General features: G+C 35.5%; 1 protein-coding gene across 5 annotated transcripts in view; it reads left to right on the plus strand.

The window, feature by feature from the left end:
- The window catches only part of TAX1BP1 (Tax1 binding protein 1), a 64,919-nt gene that overhangs the window by 41,402 nt on the left and 2,869 nt on the right, over positions 1 to 20,648 (plus strand). For 4 of the 5 annotated variants that reach the window (XR_014270592.1, XM_082499647.1, XM_082499649.1 and 1 more), the window contains 7 exons: positions 1,108 to 1,254; positions 2,003 to 2,096; positions 3,286 to 3,404; positions 4,633 to 4,758; positions 6,681 to 6,752; positions 12,700 to 12,874; positions 13,217 to 13,365. Coding sequence is in view for 4 of the 5 variants with exons in the window: in XM_082499647.1 (XP_082355773.1) it covers positions 1,108 to 1,254; positions 2,003 to 2,096; positions 3,286 to 3,404; positions 4,633 to 4,758; positions 6,681 to 6,752; positions 12,700 to 12,874; positions 13,217 to 13,365 (882 nt within the window). In the remaining variant the exon portion in view is untranslated. The remainder of the gene's footprint in view (positions 1 to 1,107; positions 1,255 to 2,002; positions 2,097 to 3,285; positions 3,405 to 4,632; positions 4,759 to 6,680; positions 6,753 to 12,699; positions 12,875 to 13,216; positions 13,366 to 20,648) is intronic. The other variant, XM_082499650.1, reaches the window with a different exon arrangement.

A 20,648-nucleotide genomic window follows, 5' to 3' on the forward strand; every position in this document is an offset into this window, starting at 1 on the left:
TGCAGCAACTCCTCTCCACCCCCAGGTTATTTTCACAGAATAACACAGTATTTATCTTTATTATTTTGAGTCCTCTCCCTTTCTTAATTCTTTTGTGTGAGCCACAGTAGCATTAAAAATTCATTTAGATAAGAAAGCAGATGGAATTTTTTATTAATGTTCCTTCCTCATTGATTAAATCTATCTTGATTCTTCCTTCCAATATTTGTGATCGAAGTTAATTTGCTTTAGTATTTATAAGTATAAAAATATTAATATAATGGAAACTGTCTTGACTTTCTTCATCTTGGATAAAAATCTAGTGACCAATATAAGTATCATCATTCTGACTTAAGTGAATTTTGTATCGGATCTTCTGTGACTGCAGCTGTATTGGATTAATTTGCTACTAGGATTCCTGTAATAATGTAGCAGCTTAATTACTGTTCTGCTCAATATATTTTTTTTCAAAATAATGCAGTAAATACAAAGTGCCCGTTAAGTACAACCCTCAAAAGAACTATTATATTTTAAATATCCAAGAATGACATGTTTTTTCTAAGAATTAAAATTGTACGCAATGTCTTTGAAACGCATCCTGAAAGAAGTAGCAGATCCTCCGAATGACTTAAGTTACTAGAAAGTATCCGAGTACGGCATAGATCCAGTTGGTGAATGTAGCTTGCTCAACTTGTATATCAATATAACAGCTCAACTGAATCACTTCCAGTAGAAACATAGTCTGTGGTCTGTCCAGTATTGCCACGTGGCTATATTTGTCTATAAGATAGCTAGAACACGTTCTGGAAGGTGTTCAGACTTTTGGTATATGTTCAGACTTTTGGTATACGTTAATCAACTCGGAACAAGAATCCTCTTTACCTGTCTCTGGTATTATACCAGTGTGTATTTACTCCCTTACTGTGTCCTCCTTGAAATGAAGTTCAGCACAGATGCTGCGTCTATCTGTGCTCTACTACTATGTTCCTTTTCTTCCCACAAAGAAAATAGGAACTTCTTCTGTACTTACATAGAGCTTTATGCTTTCTTTAATTGAAAAAAGATTTTTTGGGAAATAGCAGTATTTGAACAAAAGGGAGAATAGTTTCTATTTTATTTTTTTTTAAGGAAGCTTCAAACACAGTGGAGCAGGAACTGCGCAGAGAAGTTGAAGATCTGAAGCTTCGTCTGCAAATGGCTGCTGACCATTACAAGGAAAAATTCAAAGAATGTCAAAAACTTCAAAAACAAGTAAACAAGTTTACAGAACAAGCAGTAAGTAGAATGGGAGAAATTGCACTTGCTTTTTGTAACTTTTCAGCAACTATTTAATTTCCTTCTGCAAAACCCAGTGGTTTTAAAAAGGATTAAAACATGCAGTAAGCTCTGCATTTGAGCAATGGGAAAGTGTACAAATATGAATTCTTAAGGAAAACAGACTTAAATATTTCTGCTATCCACAGAACAAATGGGGTAGTTACCCTGCTTTGATCCACAGATTACTTCAAAAAGTTGTCTTCTCATCCAGAAGGTCAATGGTGAATGAGGTGTCATATCAGAACACCTGTGGCTTTTCCTTAAAAATCTTCCGCATCTTTGGCTATGTTGTACATCTGATAACAAACACCAAACTTCACTACTTTGACACCAGAAGTCCAGAACTCATTAGCAGAAGACTCCATTTTCTAATGGAATATTAGATTTAAGTTGATGGATTTAAGTGTAACGGACTCTCTAGAAAATGATATTTTTCTAATAATTTGTGTAGAAATTACTGTTTCTAGGGAAGAAAGAATTTTATAACATAAGATTATAAGAGTTGTAGTCTGAGGCAATTATACTATTAGAATTAAATGTGTTTGCATACTTATTTAAATTATTTAATTATTATTTTAAATCTCCTGTTTTAATGAGCAGTTCCGTCTAGTCCAATTTTGGAGGAGATGATAGTGCAAGATATATGTTACTTTGTGCTTTGGCTTAAATTTAATTAAATACCAAAACAAAACTTCTTTTCACAAAGAAAATTATAGGGCATCAACAGAAACTGACAGATGCATCTAACACTGAGACAGCTACTGCCATCGTTACAAAAAAAAAGTTGCCTGCATCTCCAGGTATCAACAACTTAAATTTTGTCTATTTGTATCAGCCTGAAAGTGTTGTCTATGTGAAGCAGTTCCTAATAGTGTTTATAGTATAAAGTATGTGGACTTGTTCTAGTAAAGCAATGATTAGAAATGTGAAAATTCATCCAGAATGTGTCTTTTTTCAAGTGGTAACATTCACAAATAACTTCATGTATCTTTTCAAAACAGTTCAGTTGATATTTGTTAATGCCAGTGGGAATGGACTCTTGCATTTCCGCTTGATAGTTAACACACAGCTGGTTTGCCAAGCTAATAAGTCATTTAAAAAAGACCCAACAAACAGATCTCCCCAAATTTGCAAATTGTGTACAATAGCATAGTAATTTTGCAGTCCTCTTACAATGACTATCTGCTGCTACATTCTACTGTAAAATCAAATAACTGAGAAGTTGTGATTATGTGATGGCAAGGTCAAGTCTACAGACTGTTCTCATGATTTATAGGCAGTAGTGGTTTATTAGAAAATGTTTAACTAGGTTATAATTTTTATGAACTCTTAAGTTCTTATGAAACTAATCTTCTAAAACATAAACATAGAATAAGTTAAAACTAAGCCTGGTTTATTATTCAAATTAAATTGATAAATGCCAGTAAATGCGGACTAATTTTGTTTGTGTTACTTTATAATTCACACATTCTTTCTGTCTATAGAGACTATAGGTTGTAACTTCTGTCAGTTTCCGTCTTAAGTAAATACAAGTGCTTCCTAAGACAAATAAAATCCCAGCAAGCTCAGTTATAGTATGTAATGGGATGAAGTAGGTTGCTGAGGCACTTCATGTTTTTACAGAAGAATAAAATTTCTAGCTTGATATCATAACGTATATTCTGGTGTTCACTTTTTTGGGAGCTAAGGGGAGACATGTCTTTCTGTTTGTTTTTTATTTAATGTTGACCTGCGTAGTGTGTGTGTATTTATTATGCTCATCTTCAGCATGTGAGAGAACTGAACATAGACATGCCAATATGACTACTGATCTTACATATCACTAGCCACATGATACTGATTGTCTATGATAAACTGTTTGCTTGGATAACGTGGAGCACTCTGTTCTTGATGCACTGTCAGATTTGGCCTGTCATCTCTCTTATACAGACTTTATGTACGGAACAAAAAAAAAAATCAATATTCTTGTTTTTTCTTCAATGTTTGCAGTTAGCCCCATTTCATCTGACATAGTTTCGGAATTCATGGTAAAGGAGCAAGTACGTGAAATGAATAAAGAAATTGCTGAGAAAACAGAGAAGTATAAGAAATGCAAGCAAATGTTGGCAGTAAGTAAATGGCTGCTTCGGAAAGCTGACCAGGAAGTAGCTATAAGTGCTCATTCTTAAAACCACAAAACCTACCCAGCTGAGTTGCTGTGCTTGTTTGTGTGATACACTGCTATTATGGTAGAAATCTTAACATTAGAAAACACATTTTTATTCAGTTAGCTCTTGATTACCTGTGGTGTTGGGGGGTCCAAACAAGGATCCCTTAGGAAAACCCAGATGCAGTCAAACAATGAACAAAACTAATACTACTTCTATGCTTAAGGTTTTGAATACTTTTTTTTTATTATGTTTTAAGTGTAATTGATTTTATAAATCAAATACAGCACGTTGCTATAAGCCAGCTAATGTCTAGAACAGGTATAGCAGTGTTTATCTGATATGCTGTTCAAGTGTAACAACTCCTGCTTTTACAGTGTTTTGACATCTGAGTGGGTGTTGCCTACTAGCTTGGGCTCAGCCATACATAAATATGGTTCTCTGGACCAAACTGGGCACCAGTAGCGCTGCAGCCACAATAGTACTGCCTTTCAAATATAATTACCCATCAATCCTAACTTGATTTTAGTTTAACCAGTTTGGATGTATGTATGATGATGGAGTATTGCATCATTGATTCTTGTGAAAAGTTGACTGTTGTAGAATTGTGTTAGAAATGTTTTCTGGGTGTTGTCTTGTCTCTTCATCTTGTTTCTCTTATTTATCACAATGAGATTATTCTATTTTAATGTGCTCTTCAGGATGTAACAACTGTCACATAATTCTGTGCATTACCCTGTCTATGGGAGAGCCTGCGTTAGCTTCTGCTGGCTATTTCTTCTATAGTGGTGCTTGAGGAAAGCTTTGCCTTTGACCTTCTGGATGAAAGATATTTAGGTTGTAAAAGTTGCGCGGGGGAAGGTTTTGTATTGAAGCGAGACACTTGAAAGGATAGTCATGATTACAGTGTAGTATTAGGGTACAAAAAAACCCTTGAAACTGTGAAGCTAAAGAGAAATATCAGCTTGTTGAAAACTCAAGCAAGAAAAAAACGTGTTGAACATCATTTATGCAGTGTTCAGGGGTCCTATCCTCTTCAACGTCTTGAGTTGGGCATGATTTGTTGTGGAAGCCATTTGTAAATGGTCTCGTTTGAAAAGTATAGAGTTATGCAGTGTCATTGTTGGGGGTGGGAGGGGAAATTCCTTAAAATTGTAAATATTTCATGCCATGGTATAAACTACTTTAGGATGAGAAGATGAAATGCAGTGTTTATGCTGATGAACTAGCTAAACTGGAACTGAAGTGGAAAGAACAAGTGAAAATCAATGAGGGTATAAAATTACAGCGAGCAGCAATGGAGGATCAGTATAAAGTAAGTTACAGATTTTGTTGATGACAATGAATGGTATCGTGTTCTTAGTATAGTATGTTCTTAGTATAGCTTATTTCTAATAGTTCAAGTTATGAAGAGTTTTAATGGGGAAAAACACTAAATGTATTTTTGCTGTAAATAGAAATTCTGTTTTGTGCTTGTAGAAACAACACAGTCTTGTAATGCTTTTTTTGAAAGTAAGACAGATTTGCTAAGTATATTACCAAATGGCTATCAGTCTTTTCATATTGTGGATTTAGACAAACCTCTAAATGGCATTAATCTTATATTACAGGAAAAAAAAAAAGGGGGGGTAAAGAGTTCCAATATCCTGTTACTTACTATAATACTAACAGGAATATCGATTGGTGTGTTTGTCCAAAACCTTCTTATTGCATGCTGTATTACCAGTGTAGTAATATCTAATGCATTTTTTTCTGAATTAAGGAGACATACAAGATGAGTGATAACTTGTTTTTAAAATCATTGTGAGAGAATTGTTTTAATTTGGAGGATCTCAACTATAGTTTGACTAGAGTGATGTAACATACGCACCACAAAGTCAAGCATAATAGGCAGCTTTAGCTTACAAGAGGCCTTAGTCTTTGAGGTTATGTGATAATACATATGTTGAAGTGGCTTTTTAGGTCAACAAAGACAAGATAAGAGCAACAAATTTCCTTAAGGCCAACTTTTATGCTTGTTTTCAGTCTAATGGTGATAGTGTAGTTGTCAGGATTGAATACTCTCTGCCCGTTTTTGCCAATTGTGATGAGCAATGATTAAATTAAACTGTGATTATATCAGTTCTAGTAGGAACCCCTTTCCGTTAGAAATTACAGCAGTTTTTTGTTATAAAATACTGAATTACTGTAGAGCTTATTTCAGCACTCTCTGTAGGCTGTGCTGTCCTTTTTTGATGCTTTTCAAAGCTCTAATTTCAGTTTTATAAAATGCATGACTCTTTGCAATTTAATTTTATTAATTAGCAGTCATCAATTGCCATGCATAATTTAATGTAAAACAAGTTTGTTTTTAACTTCTCAATAGCAGGAGTAATAAATAATTGGTTCCAAAATTGAAAGCATTTTGACTGCAATTCAAAACTTGTTATTCACGAGTGTGCAGGTAGGGGAGAAAAAGTCAGCTTTTCTTCCCAGTGGGTAAATTTTTCTCTGTTGACCTGAACTAGGAGAGGGAATTTCAGAACTGAAAAACTTTGATATGTAACCGTGCAGAACGTTGACCTTTTATGCTAGAAAAATAAGTGGAGAGGCAGTCTCCAAGGTAACTGGAATCCAAATAAAGTAGCCCTTTGTAGAGAAAGATTATTTAAATAATCATTTTGAAGCAAGGAGGAAGCCTAGAAGAATTGTGTCATGTGTCAGTTGCATCTCCTCCCAGAGCATGCAACAGAGACACAAGGTAGATAAATGTTCGTGAAACAAATGTAGTGTCTTTGAGGTAGGAGGAGGTTTTGGTTCTCTCAGTTCTGTGGTGGGATGTAAGAGCTGGAGAGAAGTGAATGAAATAAGTCACTGAAATGGTTGCCAACAAATTCCTGTAGAAATAATGACATGAAGCTTGCAAACCTGCAACTGTTTCTGGGCAGTGGTGTCTTTCCTGCTGTTAGTATTACTGGCACTACTCCTGTGTTTTAACCTGGGATTTTATCATTCTACAACTGTTCCCTGAAAAGTGGCAAGAAAAGGCAGCTAATGTACTCCTGCTATCCAGTAGATAAACTTAGTGAGAATTGCTGGTTTTGATTTGTACAAGATGTTGCATGTAACTATAGTAGACAAAATAATTTCCATCTAAAAGATGAACTTAATCACTGAACTTCTTGTTTTCACAATATAACATGCAGAGAAATAGTTCCTATTTACTAATACATGAACCTTAAACTTCTTTTTATATAGGTTCAGCTGGCAGAAAAAGAGAGACGAATAAAGGAACTGGCATCACAGTTGGAACTCTTTACCAGTGAGAAGGTATTGTCAGGATTCCTGTTAAGTTTCGTAAATTAACACTTGTGATGTTCTTTGGTTTGAGGAATTGCAGTTTATTTTTAAGTGAGAAATTGCTTGCTCTTTAAACATACTTTTCCATATTTGGATATTTTTCCAAAATGAACTAGCATCTTAAAGTAAAAATTCTGTTAATAATACTAATATATTTTTTTAAATGTACACCTTACTATACCAACTTGCCAAAACTGACTCAGCCTTTGAAAATGTTGTTTATTATTCAGTAACAGTGTTCTAGAATATTTTCTACATATAATCTAACAAAAATGTTAAGGTGTCAAAAATTATTTTTTTGTTTCTGTCTTGAATGGTATTCCATCCAGGATCTAAAATAAGTATTATGTTTGCAGATAGGGATTACTCTTTGTAAACTAATAATCTGAGATTGCAGCTAGCTATACAGAACACAGGAATTGCTGCTAGTTTTTGTTCTATATTCCTTTCTCATCTCATCAGCATCACTGTTTTTCTACAAGTTTTCAGTGGACTTTCAGCCTCTTCTCTCTTAGTGAAAGAGGTTCAAGCTGTGTTGTGTCTAGAGGGTCATACCATCTTAGTGCATGTGCTTCTTGACCAAATAGAAAAGATTACCATTGAGCTCATGCTGCAGCCTTTCAGGCCTCTAAAGGAACATCAGTTAACAGAACTTGCAGGAATTTAATTTCTTTGAGACAGACTTTCTCCCAGATACTTTCAGGAGTTACTGGCTGACAGGCAGCACAATTAATAAACCTTATTCCCTTTGGAATCCTGGCATAAGACATGAATGGTACATATCTAGTGTGACAGTTTATTTTTTCCGTCACTGGTTTGGATTATTTTTGCTTTTGTCCAGTGTTTTCCTATAACTAAATGATGTTTCAGCAGTATAATCTCCAGGTTTTTTATAATGTGTGCATACAACCAAATCCTTTTGACATCTGCAGTTCTCTTATTGACTAGAATAATAAGAGCGCCTTGACATGTGACAGTAGTGACTTTGGTAAACTACAACTGGAGAAATATCTTCTTCAGAAAAGATACACAAACAGTACTCTGATTTTTAAATATGTGATAGAAAATGGACTGCTACTCTCAAGAGTTCACTGTCTAATCAAATTCATTACCATTACTGTTAAACCAGACATTACTGTTAAACCAGACATTCTGAAATATGAATACTAATGTTCTAATGTTGGAAGTACCGCTAAGGTAGTATATGACAATTAATCAAGGCTAGGTTTTACTGAAAAGTGAAATAACAAATGTCTTTCTTACATTCAGATAGTATTGATATTGTGGAAAAGTTAGGACTGATTTAAAAATCCAGTATGGACAGATACTTAGTAAAAACAGGAATTTGTGTACTGATAAATTAAAATTAAACTAATTTCAGATTAAGCTAGTTAAGTGTTTTGTAAAATTCTAGATTCTTAAGTAGTTGGTATTTAAATGATTTTTTCTTTTTTTCTTACCAGAGATGCAATTTTTAATAGATGTCTCTCATTTTTCTAATTCAAAAAAAAGCAAAATAGAAGTTGTGTTTTGATGAATCTAGTTTAGCTGGAGAGGGTAATTTTAAACATCACACATAAGGAGAACAACTGTAATAATAATGTATGGAGTTTATAAAAGCTTGGAACTTTGTCTACCGAATTTATAGATATTTACATTACAAAGAAGAATCAAAGTGCCTTGCTAGACTGGAACCATGATTTAAAAGGTTAAGCCAGTATAGTAAACAGCTTTTCAATTTATACTCCATTATCAGTGTTTGTTTGTAAATGTCACCAAACATACATACTGAAAATGTTCATTTGCTCTCTCTTCAAACCTATAAAATTACTTGGTTTACATTTTATTTACATACTGATATAGCCTTTGATTATTTTTTTAAATTTTTTTAAATCAGTCTCTACCCTAGCTATCCAACTTCTGGCTAAGGCTATTTTACAGCACCTTCTTACAGTCACTTTGATCTAGATTCTGTTTTACTCTTATGTGATGGTAAAATCAAAGCGTTAATGCCACCGCCTCTCATTCTACATGGCTTCCATATTGCAGAAGAAATGGATTTTTAAAAGGAAAATATTAATTTCACTGATAATTAGTTGTTCCTGCTTTGTATTGAGTAAAGATTAATTATTTAGATTTTACACGCTCAGTAAAAATTTAAAATGTAATCCTAACCACTTCAATCACATATGCAATTTAGTCTATAAATCTTAAGTAATGCTAGCATAGTTTTATATCATACCTATAGGAGCATATTTTTACTTGGAGGATGTTAGACAGAAATTGTGTTGTCCCATATCAGAAAGAAGAAAAACATTACTGTTTTTACACCCAGTGCTCCAAAAAGATAACTTTCTGTAAGCTGCCTTACCATTTGTAGATACTACTTTTTTTTTTTCTGTTTGAAAACGACTTTTTGATGTTGCTGTTGGAGTCCAAACCCTTTATGTCTGAAACCTGATAGTATGTGTATAACAGTAAGTGATGATTAGATTTGGAAGGGACCTTAAAGATCATCTAGTTCCAACCCCGCTGCTATGGGCAGGGACACATTCCACTAGACCAGGTTGCCATAATCTCTGTCTCTTTTAAAGGGTGGTGTTTTGTTTTCAGAGTAGTTATTGCTACTTGATTTTGCATTTTTGTATTCTAGGAGGGCTGAAGTCTACCTGTTTTTAAGAAAAATATATTGAGCTGTTCCTTTTAATAGCAGAGACGTTTTACTTGTCGTGTAGTTAAATTGGTAATTGAAGTCTTGGTTTTAAGTTTCAATTTAAAGTCTCTTCAGGAAAAGTCACACTTCCATCTTTGAGGTTTTCATTAACATTACATTAGCAAATATTAAACATGAACCCAGAAGGAAATGCTGACCAGAAGGAACAAAATGATTGGAAAGCATATCTGTCTTAATCTCTATTTTTGAATTATTATTTTCATTTTTATGTCTCAGAATTTTTTGCTGGGCTTTGAATTTTAAGTTGCGTATTCCTTTGGATATTCTTGGCATACATGCTCTCTCTCCCTTTACTCATTTTATTAAACAGAAGGGTGAGAGACTTTTCTTTGGATGAATTACAGCTGATACACTGACCACACTTAAGTCAGTTTAATTACTGTCTTATAACATAATATATGACTTAGAGTTTTAACAGTTTATAAGTTACAGAAACCCTTTAGTAGTTAGTAATAATGACTATCTCTATGGATTATATGCAAGAATCTAGAATTTTAAGTATATTAATTTTTTGAAGTTTTGTTTAAGCTTTTCTGAAAGAATTAATTGCCTTTCTTACACAAATATTTAAACAACAGAATTATGTAAAGCAGGCCATTTAAGCCTCTCAATAAATTCAGCAATTTTATATTTTGGATGAAAACATTGCATTTTGGAAGTAAGCTGCGCACAAACCCTTGCTAAACTGTAAGTATACATGTATAAAATAGGTGAGGATATGAAGAAGGAGGAAGAAGGATGAATTAGAAGTTTGTTTATTAAGTTCATAGAGGGCAAATTATTTTTCATGGGAAGTGAGATAACTTTGAAATCTGTGAATGAAAATACAAATTTTTATGGTTTTAAAATTCACTTATTTGTAATTAGACAAGTGCAGTTCTGTTCCATATGATGCTTGTGACATTTATATTTGAAATAAGTAACTTAGTCTGGATTATTTTTGTTAAAAATAGCACTGATTTCCATTTGTTAATATAAATAGAAAATACCAATCTTGAGTAATAGTTCTATGTCCTAGAATCAATTGTCTGAAATTTATCAAAGAATAGAGAATTAATCAATCAGTCTAGCAGTTAGTGCTGAGTTTACATATATATTCAGGGGCCTTTGCATGATTGCTAGTGGTATGGCCGCCATACCTAGGTTATTCTACAGAATGATAGAGCAAATTGTCTTCATTCTAACCTATTTTTAATTTTTTGTTATCCCAGTGTTTACATAAATCCTGTCAATGTAAAGTAGCTGTAATGTGGTCTCCTCCAGCTGTCCATGAGGTTAAAAATCTTGCCTGGAATTTCAGTAGAATTGTCACACCTGCTGTAGCCCATTCTGGCCTTGACGGGAGAAACCTTTTCTCACTTGTTTTCATTCAGAAAGTGCTGTAGGGTACACAGCATTTTCCTAGCATGTTGTTTTTACTGTCAGCCTGTGCTGCATTTATCAGGAGTTACTTGTTATGCTTCCAGGATCCTTTCCAGATCTTTCCTGACCTACCATTCTCTGTCGTCTTCCCTCCCCTGTTCGGATATCATGACTTGATCTGAGAGACCATGCTTCATCATTTTCCTGTTACATTTTCAAGTGTGCATACTTGTGTGCTTTTGTCCATGCTATTTTGTTATGTTTTGGAGAGGGATTTCAACCAAGAAACAATATTTTCTTCAGGGTGCTCCTGCAAACTAGCCTTTTCCTCATGTCAGCTAAGAAGTTGACAACTTCATGCTATTGATGTGGAAACCACTGCTTATCATGTTGACTCATTACTTTATTGTTCTCTTTTCCCCCCCCTGTTCCCTTTGTTTACGTTAAGATCATAATTTTTTTTATAGATTATAGTCGGTCTTTTTTGAATGTAAGAACAAATAGGTACCAACTAGATTATCTGCTTTACAGTGCAGCTCGAAAGTGTTCTCATATCTTCAGTCATTGTAAGCCTCAGACCACTAATCAATGTTGTAGATAATACTATACATTAATTGAAAACATCCCTTTTTCTTCTTTCTGCTCACAAAAAGAAGTGTGCAAAAATTTCAGCTGTGTTAGCAGTGCCTAGGGCAAGGGAGTTTTTGGCTATACTTGGTATAATGGTAATAGAAATATTTCAGCATAACTACTAAAAAACCTAGTAATTACTAGTGGAACACGATTACCAAGCATAATCACAAACAAGGACAAAATTGTTTCAACCAGTTTAACATATTCGACCACATAGTTAAAAATCGAACTGAGAACAAGGATAAGTACTAGATCTTGGCCTCTGTAAGTATTGTTGTAGGATAACATGTTTGATAGGATCTCTGAATTTGAACAAAGTAATTGTTTTCCGGTTTTCAACACAGCTACATCTAACACATCTGCAGATAAGGTACAGAGCTTAGCGTGCATGCAATGCATGACTGCGTATACAAGTAAGGGTAACTCTAAGGAAGTTACACTGTAGAGATCACATAAAGACTGCTTCGAAATTCTCTGTGCTGGTTACTTTCCTTGTGTGTGTGCATGCGAAGGACATTGAGCAAAAGTTTGTTGTAACATTCTTCATTTCCTACTGAAACTGACAGCCTTGATTGAGCTCATCTTAGCTAATGTTAAGTTACACTTCGTGTAGGTCAACAACCAGTTGTTAGATATCAGAAAGGGTCCAGTGCAATGTACATAATGGTTCTTAAAATATGTGCCTCTCACAAATTCATAGGGAATTCCATCAAGTATGTACATATATGTACTTCACATACTAAAATGGTACATTCTTGAATGGTATGGTATGATATGAAAAAAAAAAATATTTTATTTTTAATAGTAACTTTAAAAAACTTTTCTCACTGCACATTATCTCTAATTGTTATTGTTAATCCACCCATTCTTTACCTATTTAATTGATTTTTCTTCATTGTAAAAAGGATGCAGATATTTCTTGAAAAATGTGGCAGTTCTATTTATGGAATTTACATTAACTGATGACAAAACAAGGGAAAAATTTCTTTAAATTTTCTTTTGTATTTTCTTTATTGACTGTTTTTGGTTTGTGTGGTACATTTGGTACAAGATCAAGATGAAAAGACAGTGGGAAGGTTAGCAGATGTGCTTTTAAAAACAAATATTTCATAGAAAACATTTCATAAAAATTTCAAACTTTGCTAGGACTCCATAGGTTAATTACATTTTAAACTTTGCATTATTTAGGAACTTGGCAGGACACCAGGAAATCAAGCTGGAAGGATGATGGAAGGACAAATTTCACAACAGACATTACATTTTCGCAACCCATATTCGGAGGAAAATGGACCAGTTCCTGCAGTGCCAAGTAGACTACCAGTATTGCAATATGGAAACCCTTACGCAATTCAGGAAAGAAGAGGTCAGTAAATTCCACATGCCACCCCCACTCAATATTATTTCTCTCTCGTTGTTTCAAAAGCAATGGCTCATTTAATGCTGGTTAAGTACCAACAATCTTTATACTGGTATACAAAGCCTTTATTGATTGATGAGAATCAATATAGTGCCTTTATTTTACTGATGAGAATCAATAAAGTTTTAAAGAAACATCTTTTGAAAAAGGTGATTTCTCTTCTATTATTTTATATTGTCTAAAACAAAAATGTGTTTAAGTTGTGATTTTTAAATGTAAGGTAGCACATCTGTAATCTCAAAATACTAAGTCTCCTGAACAAAGATGCTCTAATTAATTTTTCTTCAGATGGAGCAGATGGCGCTTTTAATCCTGATGAGATCCAAAGACCACCTGTTAGAACTTCCTTTTGGGAGCTGGAAGATGATGTTGTGTGTAGTCAACCTTCACGCAACCTTAGTCGGCCTGATGGTTTAGAAGATCCTGAGGATAGCAATGTAAGTTACCTTTTTTATTATTTTTCTTTCCCGGAGATATGTTTACTAATGAGTAATCAAGAGTTGCACGTAGGTTTTCAGTATTTGTTAAGCCTGTTTTATTGTTATGAAAATTGATTTTTCTTTTCCCTGAACAGTGTTTTTGGTGAATTTTGGTTGCTTTGAAGGAAAAAACTCTGCCCATTACATTAATTGATGATAGTATACTTTTTCCTCCAGTCTCTTGAGTTACTGACAGCTTGTTTTGGTATTAGGACAGTAGCTTCTTAATCTTTTAAAATACTAAAGTAGAAAAATCCAAGTAATCTCAACTCATTCTGATTTTTCTCTCCTGTGTGGCAGAATGAGGGCTCAAAATATAGCTAGGCAGGTCTTATTCATTTCATAATGTGTATGTAGGAACTAAATTGTAATAGAACAAGTAAAAATTTAAAGGATTCTGATACCAGTCTTTTCAGTTAATTGCTGAATGAAGATTTGTTTCATATTAGATACTTCATTCGAATGTATTAGTCTGTTGTTCTGTCTTTTGCAAATCTGCATTTATCAATTTCCATTTTGCATGGGTTTTTTGCTGTTAGAAATGTATTTGGAAGAGCTAGTTGACTGTTACCTAGAGCGCATTAAACTCGACAGATTGTCACTGATTTCTTTTTTAGGGCTTTATACGTTTTAAGTGGAAACTAGTTAGCTGTTCTTTTTGATACAGTTAACTTTCACGTTCTAGTATAAAAATGGGTTTAGTAAATTGGCTTCTGTAATAAACTGGACTGTATGTCTTCATTTGAAGAGCAACAGACTTCATTACTCTTTCTTATTCTAAGTACTCTTGCACCTTAAAAAATATTAAACAAGAAATACCTTTCTGCAAAGTATTGTGCTCTTTGCAAGTACAGTGGTATCATGACCTGTTTCTCATTTAGTCTAGTTTGCCACATTTAATTGCTATTAACCTTTGCAGAAACTGATCAGTGTTCAGACAGGCATGATTTTAGCCCTTGTGCTCAGCACCTATAATGGAGAAAAATGTATTTCTCCCTCCTACCTTTTGCCCCTGATGTCCATTACTGTGAATAATTAGAGAAACTGTCAGAACTTTTGCAGCCTGTTCAAGATCTAGAATGTGAGCCTAATGCTGTTCCCCACCTTTACTTCACATTTTGCATATTTAATCTGATCATTCTTGACGTAGATATTGCATATGACAAGCTCTTCTCTTCTTTAGTCATCTGCTTCAGTTTAATTAGCAGGGTGTTCTTTCTGATCTATGTGCTTTGCCCTCTTGCAAACCCAAGAGAAACAGTACTAGAGTCTTGTGCTCATTTGCTGACACAGCTTGGATTTTTGTAATGAGATAGAATGTAACAGGCTTAAATAAAGTTCAACTTGAGAAAAGGTGCCTTTAAATCAAGTAATTTATGTCTTTATTGTTTTACTTTCAAATGAGTTTCAGTTGCTCGCTCCTCCCAAAAATAGTCTGTATGCCAAAGATAAAACAGTTCCAATGCAGTATTTAAAGAAATAACCACTGAAAACTTCCATATGTGTAGGTAATTCATTGTAAAAGGGAGCCTGTGGTTTGTGCAGAAGAAACAGCAAATATAAAATAATAAATATGAAGAGATTACTATTTGTTGTACTGTTTTTTGAAATAAGCTGTTTAAGATGTAATTTTGCGCATTTTTAAACCAGTAAGATACGGAGCCTTTTGTTGGAGCAGGGTTTTCTTCCCAGAAGGAAAGGATTTCCTTCCCAGAAGGAAAGGATCGCTTCCACCACTTCATGGCTGTTTTGGTGGTGGTTTACCTATTATGATGAACATGTCTACATCATTTATTTTAGATGAGAGATCTTTGAGACCCTGGGCCAATACATAGGAGAATGAAGTAGAGGTTGTATGTGCATTACTGTAAACAGACTTTTCAGATATGACTAAAATAGGCTTTTTTCAGTTTATAAGGTGAGAGTAGGGAAGTGCACGCTCACGTGTGAGAAGAGCTTTGTGACAGCTTTGTCTAGCATTCTGCTACAGAATGAAGGCCCGAAATGGGAACTCCTTTCCTTTAGGGTATTCATCTAGCCTAGATCTAGAATAGGTCAGCAAACTATGAGGGGGTCTAGCAAGTCAAATTTACCTGCTGTAGTGGCTGTTTACATTCCTGTGCAGTTGAATAACTTTGTAAACAATCTGGATGACAGAGGAGAGAACTTGAATGCTTTACCCAGAAGTGTTTTCTGGACAGGAAATCAGGTAGAATTGCTTCAAACTTACAAACTGCATTTCTGCACTGTTACTAACTTGACCTTCTTTCATTGTATATGTTGTTACTCTATTTGCCACTGCGACATATCTTTCTTGGCACTGGGGAAAGAACCTAGAATTTGTCTTTGTGCATTTGTCCAGTTGCACGTTTTCACTCTACATGTTGATAGTCGTCGAGTTGTAAAGCCTTGGTCCAAAGTCATTGGACCATTCCAGCATGTAAACAACTTGTACAGCATTATTTGTGCTGTGAATTGATGTAAGTGGAGTGCCTATTTTCTCATCATCTGCACTCTGGCGTTTGCTCAAAATAGAATTCTCTTCCAGTTTGTTCAGATTTTCATTTTGCTGCCTTGCCCCTATTTTTTATTTCTTTCTGGGTATTGTTTTTGCTTTCTTCTGCTAACCTCAGCCATGTTTGACATGTGGTAGAGGTGTTAGATACTGACTTCCTACACGTTTTTTTGACAATTGCCTGGGAGAAGAGAGAGACCTTAATAAATTCTCATTCTAACAGGCAGCCAACAGCTGGCTGAGCAGCCTGAATTTGGCTGCAAACTGGTCACTAATCCAACTAAACAGGAAGAGAACATGAGATGATGTGGGGGGAGAAGCATTAGGGGGAATGCAAGACAAATCCAGAGAAAGTCAGGACTCAGTTCTCTTTGAATCAGAAACCTGATTCTTTTACTTGAACTGTATTTGTCCTCTTTAGTGGAATATCTTGGACCTGTCTGAATTGATGCAAACGTTCTGTATAGGAATCCCATGTGTCTCCTTATTTTTCAAAAGTCTTCCTAAGGTGTTTTTGTTTGTTACTGGTTTTGTTTGTTTTTTTAATGTAAACTTTTTCTTCATCAGTCGTGTAACAGACTTGTTTGAGGTGCTGAGTTTACTTTTGCCTAAAGGATATTATGTTCCTGAGTAATGATCCATGTATATGCTTTTTGTCTTGTACTGAAAAAAATCTAACTCATGGTACTTTGTCTGCAATATATGAAAAAGATCGTGTTTCTGTTCTGTGTCACTATAATTGTAAATTGCTTACTATAATGGATCAACCGTAGTTTCCTACATCAACAGAGAGGTTCTTCTCCATTTCCCTTCCCAATGAAGAAAAACTCTCAGCCTGTTGAGCTAACGTGGCTGCCATCATGCTTACTTTCTAGCAGTATAACCCTTAAAAATCCCAGTGAGGCAGCGTTGGTTGATCTTTCTACCTATCCCAAGGACAAAATTATATTAATAGATTAGAGGTGTGGCATAAGATAATAACTAGCTTTTTGGCTGGCAATGGGGAAGAAGGGTGCCAGCTTGGTCTGTTCACTCACTGCTTCTTTCTCATTCTACTGTCAGACATTCTGTACACTCCTAGTGAGGGAGGAATTTTGCATAGCCTTGTAGTACTGGATGGGTGCTAAGGTGTGTACCATTCCCGTTCATAGAAGGAAAGACATCAGAGATGCCATAAGCTCACTTTAAGAGGGTTCTTTTCATGATAAAGTTGTGCATGAATTATTTTCCCGGGGGTGCTTCTGTACCTGCAACTAATGATTTGATCTTCAATTCTGTGGAGTACCGCTGCTTTGTAACCCTCAACAAAGTAATTTTGTCTTTCCTACTGGTAGGTTACAAAATCCTCAAGCTCATGATTGAGATGATCCTTCTGCTGAGGCATTTGCTTCTAATGTGACCTGAACTTAGTTTCCACATTGCCAAGGAGAATGCTGTTTGCTCTTACCCCAAGTGTAGTAGGCTTCCCTTTCTCCTTCTCAGTGAAGACATTCTCGTTACTGCCCATTATCTCAACTAGCAGTGTAAGATCAGGTGATGGTGACACTGCTGCTATAATGAGACTTACGCTGCCTTTACCGTCTTCAGTTACTCTGAGTTGTAGACCAAGTAAGGATAAATCTGCAAATGCATCACAGTTTTTGTTTAATGTTGCTATTGTGTTCTGCTTTTGTTTCTTCCAAAACTTTGTTCCTTGGGAATGGACACTTCCATGTATTTGGTTGACGTGAAAAAATTATCAGTTCTATATGACTTGAAGACTTTCTGGAATGCTTCATAGCTTTGGCTTTTGGAACTCTTAGGCCAATTAAACCATGATTTCTGAGAAGGATAAGCTGGTCTATGTTAATCGTGCCAGATGAGCATGCACACAGTGGGTGATTTTGTGTAGAGTAGTTGACTTGCCCCAAGTTCCTGCCGTCATCTGTTCAGCACTAACTTTCCATTTGCTTATTCTCCCATAATTGACCAAAATGTAATCATTTGGAGCAGATGATTTCTAGAAGGAGGTATGTATGGGAGAGATCCATAAACAAACCGTATATATATTTAATACTAAAGTGTGAGTTTTAGAAATGTAGTCCTAATTACAGTTGGCAGTAAGCCCAGAATAACTATCCTGAGACTCTTAAACAATGTTGTTAGTCCCAGTAAATTTGTGGGGGGTGGGTGGCGTAACTTTTGGCAACTGACAACCAGGTCAAGATATTTTTTGAGATGACTCCAAAATGGCCTTTCTTCTAGGAAAAAAAACAAAACAAAACAAAAACCCCACTACATTTTATTAGCCTGGTCTTACCCTGGCAGCCAGTTGCTGTCTTTTGTACAGGATAGACATAAAAGGAGCAGTTGGTATCCAGGTACCTCTTGGGAGAGCAGACTGCTTCCTGAGAGGTAGAGAGACCTAAAAGAGTTGGTTTGATTTCACTCCCATGGCAGAGCTGTGAATCACAGAAAGAAAATGTATGTATTCTTCTTTCCAGTTTACCCACACTATACATTAGTGCTGTGGCCGTTCATGGATTGTTTAAAGCTTAAGATGGGCGTCACTTCTCTCACTGTTGCATGTTAAAATGATCTGTAGAAATGGGAGATGGGGATTGTTTCAGGTCTGTGGGTTTTGTGCAGCGTCACATGGCTTTGTTTCTAGTTTCTGTTTGGCAATCTTGGAACTGATTACAATTGTGGTCAAGAAAAAAGTACTTAAGACAAAATTGGTTAGTTTTGGTAAAACGAGGTGAGTTGTGCTTATTTCTGACAGTTAATATCTGGCTTTCCCTTTTTCCTCTTCTAGTGGCAAACCCCCTCTTTTTACCATGGTTTATTGTGTAATACTATGTATATCTTTGATTCATATAATCTGTGCAACTCATTGTGATGATTTGCAAGAGTCATAGTAACAGTCCAGTGATAATAGTTAAGTCATGACGTTAAAGGCATTTTTTTATAATTCGTTAACCTAATTATCCAGCCTTCTGAATTCAGGAATGATGAGTTCCGTGACAACTGGGGATTCAGGTTAGCGATTTCTTTCAGGTCTGTGTAAAGAACCTTTCTAAAAGTTGGGTTTTGTTGAGTGTGTTAAGAATTTTGAATGGGAAAAGAGACCCGTTGGGTATTGTGTTAGCCACATAATTTTTGGTTAATGCCCTTATATACCAAGTTAATATTTAGCATTGGTAAATCCTGACTCCTTATTCAACTAAAATTAATAACCCTTAATATGTTGAATAATTTGTCATTGGGTCTGCTAATCTGTCCTAAGCAAAGCGTACTTCAGGAATTTGAGACTGAAGAGCCCTTTCACCAAAGAAGTACCTCATCCACCTTGTCATTTGTGACCAAGTATTAATAAGTGCTGTGACAAAAATGCGCTGTGTTCAAGAAGTAACTGAGTGACAATCAGTAAAGAATTATAAGAAAGTCTTTCCCAAAAGATTTAAATGTTAATTAGGCCTGTGTTTGTAGTGTAACTATTTTTTTGAAGGAAGATGCACCTTCATTTTCTCAGATAAGTCTTGGTCTGCTCACACTCTGGTATTCAGCACATTTGTCATGTTTTTGGCACTACAGAAGGTATAGCATTGTAGCATGAGAGTACTTTAAATAGTTTTTCTTCTTTAATGCATACATCTTACCTCTTCCGTGACAAAAGGAACAAATAATATTTTAAAACCCATATACCCTTTTACTGCAGGTGCGAAGCAAGCAAGTTAGATGGGAAAATATGTCTGTTGCTAGCATCTGTCACAGCAAGCCCCACTAGCTGCTTAATGGAAATGTTAAATGGTTGAAACTAAACAGCTGTTGTCAGGAGAAGAAAAAAATTGAGGGAATCTTGCCATCCTGCCCTGTTTCCATTAACTCTTCATGAGGAAAAAGTATGTTAGCCTAAAAATGAGATATCTTTGAATATACGTGATAACTATCTGTACAAAACATACAGCGTGCATGCTGTTATATATGTTCTCTCGCACATCGTTTTTGAAGATCTGCTAGATAATTTGTAATTCTTGCATGTCAGGTGTCTTTGAGATGAAAAGGAAAATTAACTAGGAGCTGGAATTTAAAAAATCTTGTAGAATTCCCACCTTGAAATGAGTAGGTTTTGTGCTGCGTTATCTAATAGCAGAATAGAACCAAGATGCTGTATAATAAATAGTTTTAGAATCATAGAATGGTGTAGGTTGGAAAGGGTCTTGAAGATCATCGAGTTCCAACCCCCTGCCATAGGCAGGGACGCCTCCCACTAGACCAGGTTGCCCAAGGCCACGTCCAGCCTGGCCTTGAACACCTCCAGGGATGGGGCCTCAACAACCTCTCTGGGCAACCTGTTCCAGTGCCTTACCACCCTCAAAGTGAAAAATTTCTTCCTAATATTTAATCCGAACCTGCCCTCTTCCAGTTTAAAGCCATTCCCAATCGTCCTATCGCTACATGCCCTAGTAAAAAGTCCTTCCCCAGCTCTCCTGTAGGCCCCCTTTAGGTACTGGAAGGCTGCAATTAAGATCTCCCCGGAGCCTTCTCTTCTCCAGGCTGAACAGCCCCAACTCTTTCAGCCTCTCCTCATAGGAGAGGTGCTCCAGCCTTCTGGACCCCCAGAATAGGTTTACGAACACAGTTCTAATTTTCATCCTGCTTTCTTCTTTTCCTTTTGTGCTGTTTTTTTCCCCCAATTTTGTTTGCTTACATCATTAAATATTAATTCGTAATAGCGTCATCACGG

The sequence above is a fragment of the Vanellus vanellus genome, assembly GCF_965231255.1.
Source record: "Vanellus vanellus genome assembly, chromosome: 2".
Lineage (NCBI taxonomy): Eukaryota > Metazoa > Chordata > Aves > Charadriiformes > Charadriidae > Vanellus > Vanellus vanellus.